Here is a 14264-nt window from a genome sequence, read left to right on the forward strand (position 1 = left end):
GCCATGAGCTCTGAGAACAAGGTGAGGATCAGATTCCTGCCCCTAAAGAACTAGCTTTTGAAATTAACTAATTCTGATAGCATGAGCTAATAGCAAAATGCCAAGTTGTAGCTCAGCAGCAACATTAATTCTGCTTTGAAGGTATGTGTATAGGGTTATGATATTTAATTGAAAGCTGAGGTTTGAGCTGGCCCTTGAATAAAAGAAAAATAGATCCCAAGTAGAATAGCAATAAATAATGATCCTGAGGTAGAATGTGTTTTGGATGCCCTTGGTTTCCAAGCTAAGGAACATAAATTTATGGCTACTAACAAAGATGCTCTGAAAGTTTCTGGTTTTGTTTTTATTTATATATATATTTTTGGTTTTGCTTGGTTTTAAAGGTAAACTGTATTATTATTGGGGCAATGGAAAGGGGGGAATGACAGCATGCTGGAGATCCAGGAGTAAACCATTGCAATTGTGTATGTGAAGTGTCCTAAACTAGGTGCCCTGAAGAGAAAGAGTAGGGTTCAAATATTTAGGATTAGAATTTAAAAATATGTCTGAAGTTCTAAGCTCTGGTGGCTATGATATTACCATATTAAATGAGCTTGGAGGGTAGCCCGGGTGGCTCAGCGGTTTAGCGCCTGCCTTGGGCCCAGGCCTGATTCTGGAGTCGTGGGATCGAGTCCCACGTCAGGCTCCCTGCATGGAGCCTGCTTCTCCCTCTGCCTGTGGCTCTGCCTCTCTCTGTGTCTTTCATGAATAATAAAATCTTAAAAAAAAAAAAAAAAAGGTTTGGAATATACCAGAGGTCTGGGAGGGAAGATGAATATTAACGTGTTATGAATGTGTTATGAGTGTATGGGACAGTGGGCTCTGGGAAGCATGTCTGGAGCCCAGGGGATAGTGTCAATCTTCCAGAAGGAGTTGGTTTAGGGAAAGGAGGCTTATGATGGTTTAAGGGAGCAGACAAGAAGGTGACCTACGGCGTTCACAGCGCGGAGGGGCCTCGCCGTCCGCCAGCACGCGCTGACTCCCCTGGGAGGGGAGGGGCTTGGGGAAGCGCTAGCAGCCGACCCTCGGGGCAGCTCGGGCTGGGGAGGCGCGGGCCGCAGTGCGCACGCGCAGAGGCCGGGGCGGGGTGGCGGCGGGGCGGTGGTGGGGCCGCGCCTGCGCAGTGCGGGCCGGCGGTTGGGCGCAGACCGGCCGGCGGAGGATGGAGGGATGGAGCCTCCCCGAGCGCCGGCCCGCGGTTCCCACGCCCCCGACGACCGAGGAGGGCGGGGCCGTCCCCAGTCCACAGCCCCCGCACTTCAGAGGAATCCCTACGGCGTACCCGACGTGCTGCACCGCAGAGGGCCGCAGGGGTAGCAGGGCCGCGCACCGGGCCAAGGAGGAGGGCGCCGGGCACCGGCTGCTGAACGTGAGCGGGGCCCGCGGCGGGCGGCGGGAGCCCCGCCCTAAACTGGAAGGTGGCGCTCGCTTGTGGGACCTTGACAGTCATTTAACTTGTCAGACAGTAATTTTTTTAAAATATTTTATTTATTTATTCATGAGAGACACACACAGGGAGGGAGAAGCAGGCTCCATGCAGCCAGCCCGATGCGGGATTCGATCCGGGGGGTCTCCGGGGTCACGCCCTGGGTCAAAGGCAGGTGCTCAACCGCTGGGCCCTCCAGGGATCCCCTCAGGCAGTAATTTAAGTGACAGTTGGGACAATCTCCCTTTTGGCGATCTGAGGGAGATAATGATGTCAAGTGCTTAAAGCTGCAAGGCAGGAGGTGTCACAGCTGCTGTCGTTGACGTAAGTGATGCCTTCATCACCACCATTAGGATTTCATTTCTGTGGTTAAAGGGCTAAACTTCAGAAAGTCGAGTCACCTTTGTTTTCAGTTCCTGGGGTCATCATACGGGAACAAATCTGTGTCACGTCTGCAAAGTTATTGGCCTCCTGGTTTGTTTGTTTTGTTTTTTTAGATTCATTCGTTCATGATAGAGAGAGAGAGAGAGGCAGAGACACAGGCAGAGGGAGGAGCAGGCTCCATGCTGGGAGCCCGATGTGGGATTCGATCCCGGGACTCCAGGATCGTGCCCTGGGCCAAAGGCAGGCACCAAACCGCTGAGCCACCCGGGGATCCCCCGGCCTCCTGTTCTTAATTGGAAAGATTGATTTATGTTCAAAATCTGTGAAACTCTTTTAAGTTCACGGTATGATGGTATAGCCAGAGCACGGAGGAAGTGGAAAAGGGTAACCAGATGGAAACTCGCTTTTTCAAAGTGTTAGAAGGCTACATTAGGGAATTTGTACGTTCTCTGTTGGTCTTCAGCTATTAAAAGAATAGTAGAGATAAAGGTATCAGGAACAAATGGTGCACAAAAAGAAGATGCCCTCTGTATAATCAGGGAGCTGAATTACTTGATCTCGACAGTACCCTCCTAATTCCAAAAACTTAGAATACTCTTGATTCATTGTTATGATAAATTGAGAGCGTATTAGGATTTAGCCATAATGGTAGGAAAAATTGCAAAGTGGTGAAAGAGGGATGTGTTTGGAGGTTTAGGCCATAGGAGATGTTTGTTGTACATCACTTTGTGGAATATGGACTTTATTTTGTAGAATGGTAATTTCCAGTATTTTTTCGAGCATGAGAATTCCTTTTTATCACAAAAGAGTAACGGACTTTTTACTCTCTACTGACTGGAAAGATCTGTAATGACAGAGAGCCACCATGCGGCAGTGTTTTTAATTTGCTTATAGGCACAACAGCAACTACATATATTCAAAAAAGAGTAGTGCACCCATATGTGAGGTACGTTGTTGACGCAAGTTTGGTTTCCCAAATTATTTGACCATAGGATATTTTAATGTTTTGATAGAACAACAACAAAAAAAGAGCTTAAGAAATGAAATGTGCACTTGGGTTTAGTTTAAAATGACCTCATAAATGAATTCTTTTCAGACATGGATCCAGAGGAATGAGTTTATGTACTATAGATGTTCATTATACAACGAAGTTAGAAAAATACAAGTGTGTGTTATTAAAATTATTGTAATAGCTATAAGATACACAGTGTAGACCATTGATCACAGAATGGATATTCCTCTTTAATAAATGCTGCCTATGCATCAGTACACAGGTGGAACATTATATATTTAGGTAACAGGTAGTCTTTCTACAATTTCTTGGCATTTTATGGCACATGGTTTCTTGAAATCAGATTATCCTACGGTAGTAACAGCTATATAAACATGTTTAGCATTTCTGTTCAAAATACAGTTTTTTTAAACTTGGAAGCAAACATAACTCTCAGGTATGTTTCACATCTTCTTGGAATACATTTTGGGAAACAAATAGTTTGCAGGTGGTGCTTAAAACACATTTAAATTCAAGGATATTCAAAGAACCAGGGCTACAGAAGACAGGAAAAGCTGGTAAGTTTTAAGCAGGGGGATAATATAGATCAGATGTGCCTTGTTGAAAAAATTGACTTAGGATTTAAGGAGAGAGTAAAGAAATAGGACAGTAGAATCTGTGAGGGGATGGAAAAGCATGGGTTCTGAAGCACAGACAGAGGTATCTTTCTTGAATAGAAAGAAAGGCATCTCTTCTTCCAGACCAGTGTTTGTTTATTTAAAAAGATTTTATTTATTTATTCATGAGACACACACACACACAGAGAGAGAGAGAGAGAGAGAGAGGCAGAGAGGCAGAGACACAGGCAGAGGGAGAAGCAGGCTCCATGCAGGGAGCCCAATGTGGGACTCGATTCCGGGACTACAGGATCACGTCCTGAGCCAAAGGCGGATCCTCAACCGTTGAGCCGCCCAGGCATCCCTAAATAAAGAAAATCTTTAAAAAATATTTAAAAAAAAAGAGTTGGAGAGAGCATAAGAAAGTAAACAGATGTGAAGTTTCTGCAGAGGGTTTGGAATGTTCATGGAACATAGTGAATGAGAGGGAGAGTGGTGTGAAATGGGGCCATAGCATATCTTTTTGTATGTTTAAAGTCCCTTAAATTTTTTTGTGTGTGAATTTTCTGTTTATTTTCCTAAGATAATTTTGTTCTTTTCCTCCTCCATTTTTCAAAAGTTCTTTATTAGAGATATTAGATCTTTCTCTCTCTTTTTTTAAAAAAAAAATATTTCATTTATTTATTCATGAGAGGCACAGAGAGAGAGGCAGAGACACAGGCAGAGGGAGAAGCAGGCTCCATGCAGGGAGCCCAATGCAGGACTCTATCCCAGGACTCCAGGATCACTCCCTGGGCTGAAGGCAGATGCTCAACCGCTGAGCCACCCAGCCGTCCCAAGATACTAGATCTTCATCTGTGATATGTGTTACAAATATTTTCTCCCAGTTTAACAGCTATTATTTTGACTGTTGTTGGCACTTTTTGTTATGAAAAAGGGTTCTTAATCTGAGGTCAAGTTTATCAATCTTTTATTGCATCTGATTTATGAGTCTTAGTTAAAAACTGTTTACATACACCCAGGTCATAAAGGAATTTACCTATTACCTTCTAGTACTTGCGTATCATTTTTACATTTAATCCCAGATTTAATCATTTTACATTTAAATGTAAATCATTTTACATTTAAATTGGTTTGAGGTATGGATTTGGGTTTTTTTTTTTTTCTCTAAGTGGAATGGTCCCTAAACCATTTATTAAGAAAAAAAAAATCCATCTTTGCCCCAGTGATTTGAGATTTAAGTGACCATATGTATCTGATATTTTCTCTGGACTTTCTATTCCACTGGTCTATCTATTCATTTACCAGGACCATACTATTTTATTTTAAAGACTTATGCTATGTTTTAAAGTCAGGTAGGGCTTGTTCCCTGCTTTGTGATTTTCCTTGTCCAGTGATATCCTGACTGTTCTCACTTAAAAACAAACAAACCACTTTATTATTAACTTGTTTATCTCAGCAAAGAACTTTGTATTCTTTTATAAGGAGTGTGTTAAATTGGTAAGTTAGGCAACTGACACATTTATGGTTTCTGGTGTTGACTTTTCTACCCAGAAACAATTTTTCCCCCCAATTCTTTTGCCTTAGGTTGATTTCTCTTGTCTAATTGCTTTGGCTCATGCCACCAGTAAGGTGTTGAAGAATGACGGTTACAGTAGGCAACCTTGCTTTATTCCTGATCTTAGTAAAGGTGTTTCCCCACCAAATGAAACATTGGCTTTAGGACTGGCTTAATTCCTATTTTTGAGAGTGGTTTTTTTGTTTGTTTAAAGATTTATTTATTTATGATAGACATAGACATTTATTTATGATAGACATAGACATAGAGAGAGAGGCAGAGACACAGGAGGAGGGAGAAGCAGGCTCTATGCCAGGAGCCCGACGTGGGACTCTATCCCGGGACTCCAGGATCGCGCCCTGGGCCAAAGGCAGGCGCCAAACCGCTGAGCCACCCAGGGATCCCCTATTTTTGAGAGTGTTTTAATCAGGAAAGCGTGTTGAATTTTGTCAGAGGCCATTTCAACATATATGGAGATAATCATATAACTTTTTCGATCTCTATGATGTGGCATATTCTATCAATGATTTTCCTAGTATTAAACCAACTTGTGTTCCAGGAATTAATCGCACTTGGTTATTGCATGTTATTTTCTTCATGTGGTGCTCAATTCTGTTTACTTTTTGGCATTTTTGTATCCGTGTGTTTTTGTCTATTTTCTTTTTTTTTTAATTTTATTTATTAATTCATGATTAATTCTCTCAGAGAGAGAGAGAAAGAGAGAGAGAGAGAGACTGAGGCACAGACACAGGCAGAGGGAGAAGCAGGCTCCATGCTGGGAGCCTGACAAGGGACTCAATCCCGGGACTCCAGGATCACGCCCCAGGCCAAAGGCAGCGCTAAACCCCTGATCCACCTGAGGTTCCCCTCTATTTTCTTTATCAGTTTAGATATCAATGTTATGCTTACTTCATAGAAATGGTAAGGAAGTTTTTTTTTTTTTTTTTAAGATTTTATTTATTTACTCATAAGAGACAGAGAGAGGGGCACAGACACAGGCAGAGGGAGAAGCAGGCTCCATGCAGGGAGCCCGATGTGGGATGTGGGACTCGATCCAGGGTCTCCAGGATCACACCCTGGGGGTGCTAAACCACTGAGCCACCTGGGCTGCCCGGAAGTTTTATTTGATATTCTAGTGGGACAATTTATGGATACTAACCTTTTTATCAGATATGTTATCTGCAAATATCTTCTCCCATTCTATAGATTGTCTTCTAGTTTTGTTGGTGGTTTCCTTTGCTGTGCAGAAGCTTTTCATTTTGATGTCTCAGTAGTTTATTTTTGCTTTTGTTTCCCTTGCCTTAGGAAACATATCTAGAAAAACGTTGCTACAGCTGATGTCAGGTCAGGGAAATCACTGTCTGTGCTCTCTTCAAGAATTTTTATGGTTTCAGGTATCACATTTAGGCCCTTAATCCATTTTGAGTTTACTTTTATGTATGGTATAAGAACGCGGTTCAGTTTCACTCTTTTGCATGCACCTGTCCAGTTTCCACAACACCATTTGTTGAAGAGTGTCATTTTTCCCTTGCATATTCTTGCCTCCTTTGTTGAAGATTAATTGACCATATAATCATGAATTTATTTTTGGATTCTCCTGTTCTATTGATCTATATATTTGTTTTTCTTTTTAATTTTTATTTAAATTCAATTTAGTTAATATATAATGTATTATTTGTTTCAAGGGTATAATTTAGTGATTCATCGTTTGCATATAACACTAGTGTTTAGGGACACCTGGGTGGCTCAGTGGTTGAGCGTCTGCTTTTGGCCCAGGGCGTGATCCTGGAGTCCCAGGATCATGTCCCGCATCCAGCTACCTGCAAGGATCCCACTTCTCCCTCTGCCTATGTCTCTGCTTTTCTCTATCTGTGTCTCTCACGAGTAAATACATAAAATCTTAAAAAAAAAACAAAAAACTAGTGCTTATTACATCTAGTGACCTCCTTAATGCTTATCACCCAATTACCCCATCACGCTACTCAGCACCCCTCTAGCAACTCTCAATTTATTTTCTGTTGTTAAGAATCTCTCATGATTTACCTCCCTCTCTGTTTTTTTAATGATGGTTATTTATTTATTTATATTTATTTATTTATTTATTTATTCAGAGGCAGAGAGAGAGAGAGAGAGGCAGGCAGAGAGGCAGACACACAGGCAGAGGGAGAAGCTGGCTCCATGCAAGGAACCCGATGTGGGACTTGATCCCAGGACTCCAGGATCACACCCCAGGCCGCAGGCGGTGCTAAACCGCTGTGCCAGTGTGGCTGCCCTCCCTCTCTGTTTTTATCTTATTTTCCCTTCTCTTCCCCTACGTTCATCTGTTTTGTTTCTTAAATTCCATATGTGAATGAAATCATGTGATGCTTACCTTTCTTTGACTGACTTATTCACTTAGCATTATATCCCCTAGTTTTATCCATGTTGTTGCAAATGACAAGATTTCTTTCTTTTTGATGGCTGAGTAGTATTCCATTGCATATATATACCACTTCTTTTTTATCCACTCATCTGTCAATGGACATCTGGGCTCTTTCTATATTTTGGCTATTGTGGACGTCTATGCTATGAACATTGGGGTGCATGTGCCCCTTCAAGTCACTCTTTGTATCCTTTGGATAAATACCTATGCAATTGTTGGGTCATGGGGTAGTTCTATTTTTAACTTTTTGAAGAATCTCCATACTGTTTTCCAGAGTGGCACCAGTTTCCATTCCTACCAGCAGTGAAGAGGGTTCCTCTTTCTCCACATCCTCGCCAACATCTGTTGATTCCTGAGTTGTTCATTTTGGCCATTGTGACAGATGTGAGGTACTGTCTTTTTGCGGTTTTGATTTATATTTCCATGATGACGAGTGATGTTGATCACTTTTTCATTTATCTGTTGGCCATTTGTATATCTTCTTTGGAGAAATGTCTGTCATGTCTTCTGCTTATTTCATGATTGGATTATTTGTTTTTTGGGTGTTGAGTTTGATAAATTCTTTATAGATTTTTTATATCTGATATATCATTTGCAAAGATCTCCCATTCTGTAGGTTGTGTTTTAGTTTTGTTGACTGTTTCCTTTGCTGTACAGAAGCGTTTTATCCTGATGAAGTCCGAATAGTTAATTTTTGGTTTTGTTTCCCTTGCCTCTGGAGATGTGTCTTACAAGGAGTTGCTGCAGCAGAGATCAAAGAGGTTGTTGCCTGTGCTTTCCTCTAGGATTTTGTTGGATTCCTGTTTCACATTTAGGTCTTTCATCCATTTTGAGTCTATTTTTGTATGGTGTGAGGAAATGGTCCAGTTTCATTCTTTTCCATGTGGCTGTCCAACTTTCCTAGCATCATTTATTGAAGAGATTGTCTTTTTTCAACTGGGTATTCTTTCCTGCTTTGTTGAAGATGAGTTGACCATTGAGTTGATGGTCCGTGTCTGGGTTCTCTATTCTGTTCCATTGATCTATGTGTCTGTTTTTGTGCCAATAACATGCTGTCTTGATGATTACAGATTTGGAGTCCAGAATTGTGATGCCTCCAGCTTTTGTTTTCAACATTTCTCTGGCTATTTGGGGTAGTTTCTGTTTCTCTACAAATTTTAGGATTATTTGTTTCAGCTCTGTGAAAAATGCTGGTGATATTTTCATAGGGATTACATTGAATGTGTAGATTGCTCTAGGTAGCATAGACATTTTATTTTTAAAAAAATTTTTTTTAAGATTTTATTTATTTATTCATGAGAGAGACACAGAGAGAGGCAGAGACACAGGCAGAGGAAGAAGCAGGTTTCCTGTAGAGAGCCTAATGTGGGACTTGATCCCAGAACCCCAGGATCATGACCCAACCAAAAGGCAGACACTCAACCACTGAGCCACCAGGTGTCCCAGCATAGACATTTTAACAATATTTATTCTTCCAATCCATGCACATGGAATGTTTTTCCTTCCCTTTGTGTCTTCTTCAATTTCTTTCATAAATGTTCTATAGCTTTTAGAGTACAGATCCTTTACCTGTTTGGTTAAGTTCTTTCCTAGATATCTTATGCGTTTTGGTGCAATTGTAAATGGGATCAATTCCTTAATTTCTCTTTGGTCAGTCTCACTATTAGTGTGTAGAAATGCAACTGATTTCTGTGCATTGATTTTATATCCTGTCATGTTGGTCAATTGCTTTATGAGTTGTTGCAATTTTGAGGTGGAGTCTTTTGGGTTTTCCACATAAAGTATCATGTCATGTGTGAAGGGTAAGAGTTTGGCTTCTTCAGCACTTTGAATGTCTTTTAGTTTTTTTGTTGTCTTATTGATGGGGCTAATATTTCTTTAATTTTTAAATACTTCATTTTGTGGGGATCCCTGGGTGGCTCAGCGATTTAGCGCCTGCCTTTGGCCCAGGGTGTGTTCCTGGAATCCTGGGATAGAGTCCTACATCAGGCTACCTGCATGGAGCCTGCTTCTCCTTGTCTGTGTCTCTGCCTCTCTCTCTCTCTCCCTTTCTGTGTCTGTCATGAATAAATAAATCTTAAAAAAAAATACTTCATTTTATTTTTCTTCTTCAAGATGGTCGTCGCTATTCTTGGTCTTTCCATTTCCATACTAATTTTTGGAAAAGCTCATCAATTTCTGTAGGAAAACTTGTTAGGACTTTGATTTTGGTTGCACTGAATCTGTAGTTCAAATTGAGGTGAATTATTTGGAGTGATTCTTGAACAATATGAGGATCAAGGACACTGACCCCTATGCAATTGAAAATCCATATGTAACTTTTGATACCCCCCAAAATTTACTACTAATGTGTACTATTGACTGGAAGCTTTACTGATGACATAAACAGTTGATTAACACATATTTTGTATGCTGTATGTATTATGTACTGTATTCTTAAAATTAAGTAATCTAAAGAAAGGAAATGTTAAGAAAATCATAAGGAAATGAAAATACATTTATAGTACTGTGTGTTTATTTGTTGGAAAAAACTCATGTATAAATGAACCCACACAGTTCAAATTCATGTTGTTTGATAGCCATCTGTATATGTATGTTGTGATGCAATATTTACATTAACATATAAATATGTAAGTATATATTATATAAACATTACATGATATAATAGTATTTATAGTTTATACGTAAGTATATATACTTATTGTACCTAAGTATATGTATCTCAGTACAATATACTTATATATATTATATAAATATAATAATGTAATAAAACTATGCCTTTTTCCTTTATACTTTTATATTTATTTTGTCTAGGCTTCTGTCCCTCTAGTTCTTAATTTTTTTCCTTTTCTAATCACTCGAAGCATTAGATCCTTCCCTAACACTCACTCCCCACTCCTCTCATTTGCCATATGTTTATGAGATACTTCTTAGACATCCTGGATCAGGCACGGTACTGGAATCTTACCTCTTGCTCCTCTTTTGCTCCAGGGTTGTAGCCATTAGTATTTGCTAAAAAGTGGACAGTCAAATGAGGAACTAAGTAGCAGCTTTATCTAAGGCTTTCTGGTAATGAGTCTAAACTGGAAACTATTGTGGAACTCTTTCTTACCTGCATCTCAAATTGAAGGCAGCATGTATGAGATGCTTCATTCTTTTTTTTTTTTTTTTTGAGATGCTTCATTCTAAGCAGACTGTGATTAGGTGGGAATATGCATGGAAACTGGGGGCTTAGAGCCTCCAGAAAGGCAGGTTTGTGCAAGTGAGATAGCTTATAGTCATTTAGTTGCAACTCTGTAGAAGTAGTCTCCAAATTGCTTAGACTACACAGCCTTATCAATAAAAAATATGTGAACATCTATCACCAATGTTTGTATATTTATTTATACATTACATTAAAGTACTGTAATTTATTATATAAATTCTACAATATATAAAAAATTTAAAATGATAAGCAGTATTTCTAAAAATGATTTCCATGTTTATCAGTGGTACAGAATTCAGTAAGCATTACTATTTTTGAAAAGCAGGGTTTTAATATTAGTGATGTAGTGATTTGAAGGTCTCATTCTAAGGCAAATTTGTTATTTCAGTATAAGGGTTTTAATGCTATTGTATTTGAAAAAGATACTTTCAAAGATTTGAAATTTCAAATGGAATAGGTGCATCTTGGTTGTACTTGGTAAATGACATTATTCATTTTTAATTTCTCTTCTACTTTGCAAAGTTTTTAGTCCAGATTTTATCAGTAAAATATTATCTTTTCTGAGTAATAGTTCTGGCAAAGTATTGGAAAGCATTACATTTCTTTATATTAAAAACGAAAAATGGATCCCTGGGTGGCGCAGCGGTTTGGCGCCTGCCTTTGGCCCAGGGCACGATCCTGGAGACCTGGGATCGAATCCCACATCGGGCTCCCGGTGCATGGAGCCTGCTTCTCCCTCTGACTGTGTCTCTGCCTCTCTCTCTCTCTGTGTGACTATCATAAATAAAAAAAATAAAAAATAAAAAAATAAAAAAAAATAAATAAAATAAAAACGAAAAATGGTTTCCTAACCTGCTGAAACCCTTCTTTTGTGAGATTTTTAAAACAAAGTAGGAAATGGTTTCTAAGTTTTTAAAGTGTAATACCATGAGTTTGTAGTGTGATCAGCACATTTGCACACACATAAAATAACATTAGGTAAAAATATTTGCAATAGTTTTCAAAATGTTCTTAACATGAGTTCATATAAAAGAGTTATTTTCCCACTCACTAAAATGTCACTACCTTACTCTGAAAAGACAGATTAAGAACTATACATTTAAAAATATTTTCTAGTTTACATACTGCTATTTGTCATCACAGTTTAGCAAATTTGGAACATTTATCTTTTTTTTTGTAAGATCAAAGTACATGGTATATCTTTGCCAACTTAAAAAAAAATTTTTTTTAAAGATTTTATTTATTTATGATAGAGAGAGAGAGAGGCAGAGACACAGGCAGAGGGAGAGGCAGACTCCATGCCAGGAGCCCGACGCTGGACTCGATCCCGGAGCTCCAGGACTGCGCCCTGGGCCAAAGGCAGGCACCAAACCGCTGAGCCACCCAGGGGTCCCCTGTTTCCCAACTTTAATAATATTTTGCCATGACATTTTTTATGCTCAGTCCTTATCTATTTGTAAAGTACGCTGAGTATGGTATTTAAGATAATGTGGATTGGTCAGTCCATTTACCTGGCAAATGCGATATCCAGAACTTATGAAGGCAGTGATATAACCTCTCTGAGCATAAAATTCAGTTTTCCTTGGAATATTTGTCTACTGCTTACAGTTAGTTGTATGTACTATATTATTTGTTAAAGAAAATTGTTAATATCAATTCTATTCTAATATTTTCTTCCACTACTCTAGAGATGATCCCTGGGCCTTGCTGTGAGTGTCCTTGTTCCATGGGGACAGAAACACAGACGGTGAAAAAGAGTCCTTGCTCCCAAGTTAGGCAGAGAAAAGATGATTTAGGAAATATTAAAAAAAAAATATATATATATGTATATATTAGTCCCGCATCAGATTCCCTGCATGGAGCCTGCTTCTCCCTCTGCCTGTGTCTCTGCCTTTCTCTTTCTGTGTCTCTCATGAATAAATAAATAAAATCTTTAAAAAATTTTTTTTTCAGAGTTAATAAATCCAGAGATTTGTAGTTTTGCACAATGAATGGGAAGGTCTGACCAATCAAATAAGTTATTCCTTTTCCCATGTAGGAAATCTGGGTAGGGTAAAGAAAAAGGAAAAATAAAATTATCTTTTTTTCAGCAATTGTTTTTCTTTTTTTTTTTAAGATTTTATTTATTTATTCATGAAAGATACAGAGAGAGAGAAACAGAGACACAGGCAGAGGGTCAAGCAGGCTCCATGCAGGGAGCCCTTTGTAGGACTTGATCCCGGGTCTCCAGGATCACTCCCTGGGCCGAAGGCAGGCACTAAACCACTGGAGCCACTCAGGGATCCCCAGCAATCGTTTTTCTTATAGAGAAACTGTAAGTGGGTTTTTTTTTTCCACCTCTCTATCTTCAACACCAGACTGAACTTCTTAAGGGCAAGAACACTTCAAGCTGGAACCAGCACAATGCTAGGCATACAGTTGTGCCAGCATGTTAGTAAATGTTAATTAATGTGAAGACACAGAGGTTTCTGCTAGCACTAGGAAGGAGGAATATACTGGGAAAAGTTAAGCGTGTAGGCTAGTGAGTTTTCAAATAAAACTGGAATGGAGGAGAGTAGGTTAAAAAAAAAAGGTGAATGGGGAAGAATTACAGAATAATGTAAGTGAATATGCAGACCTTTAAAAGAAGTGACCTTTAAAAGAAGGGACTTTTATTCAAAGTGGGGCCAAAAGTGACAGAAATGAAAGGCATAGTAGAATTAACAGAAATAAAAATTCTCTGCAGGTTCAGAAATTCTGCGTGGTACAAGTAGGCCTTATGAGATTAGTCTTTAGAACTTGTGTTCAAGATTCTAATAGAATTTAGGCAGAGTTGTTTTGCTTATGTTGCTGCCACTGAGAACTCTGCTCAGATAAGGAAGGAAAAGTAAAAAGGTAATGATGTGAGGGGGGAGGCAGTATTTTTGCCACATAGTCAAGAGTAAATTGAACATGAGTGTTCTAAAGGATTTTTCCCCAATTATTTTATATTTATTAAAATGCACAGAGCAAACTTCCATAATAAGGTTATCATAACATCAACAAGCTTGAGGGTGCACACTGAATATGCATATGATGTACCACATTTGATGTTTTAGTGATGATATGGTAATTGTCACTCAGTTACCTTAAACTACAAATTATACAAATATATAAAAATCATATATATAAAACCCATTAGGCCAGTCAGATGCAGCAATAGCAAAATGACCCAAGATACATACAACAAATTTCTTCAGTACAGATAAAGTGTTTGTTACATACTTTGAAGCAAAAATTTCAACATAACTAAAGATGTATTTTATATGTCAAAAATTGAACAGTTGGTTCTTGAGGAGACCCAAAATAACAGATTCCTGGGAAGCTAATGTTTATAGGTAAAGCTATGTTGATTCAAGTTAGCAAAGGTTGGGGATAAATAACAATTCTTCTTTTCAAGTTGGATTTGTAATAGCCTTTTCCCTATTGCCCTTGCCTCTGTCTTCCACCTTCCTTTTCTTTCTCTTTACTTTTTCTCTTAATAAAAATGTCTTGTAATTTTTAAAAGCTAACCATCATGTGTAGTGACCAGAGCCCTTAAGAACAAAGATACCAACTCACAAATAGCAGTTAGTGAAGTTACTCTGAGGAAATCACACAACTA

At 39.0% G+C, this 14264-nt stretch overlaps 1 protein-coding gene across 5 annotated transcripts in view; it reads left to right on the top strand.

Annotated features, from left to right (window-relative positions):
* The first annotated feature begins 1174 nt into the window (after nt 1–1174).
* C2CD6 (C2 calcium dependent domain containing 6) overlaps nt 1175–14264 on the top strand; it is a 122139-nt gene continuing 109049 nt past the window's right edge. For 3 of the 5 annotated variants that reach the window (XM_072741009.1, XM_072741003.1, XM_072741010.1), the window contains exons 1-2: nt 1175–1408; nt 7712–7826. Coding sequence is in view for 1 of the 5 variants with exons in the window: in XM_026002454.2 (XP_025858239.2) it covers nt 1202–1408 (207 nt within the window). In the remaining 4 variants the exon portion in view is untranslated. The remainder of the gene's footprint in view (nt 1409–7711; nt 7827–14264) is intronic. The other 2 variants (XM_072741006.1, XM_026002454.2) reach the window with 1 other exon arrangement.

This window comes from Vulpes vulpes, chromosome 16, assembly GCF_048418805.1.
Source record: "Vulpes vulpes isolate BD-2025 chromosome 16, VulVul3, whole genome shotgun sequence".
NCBI classification, from domain to species: Eukaryota; Metazoa; Chordata; class Mammalia; order Carnivora; family Canidae; genus Vulpes; species Vulpes vulpes.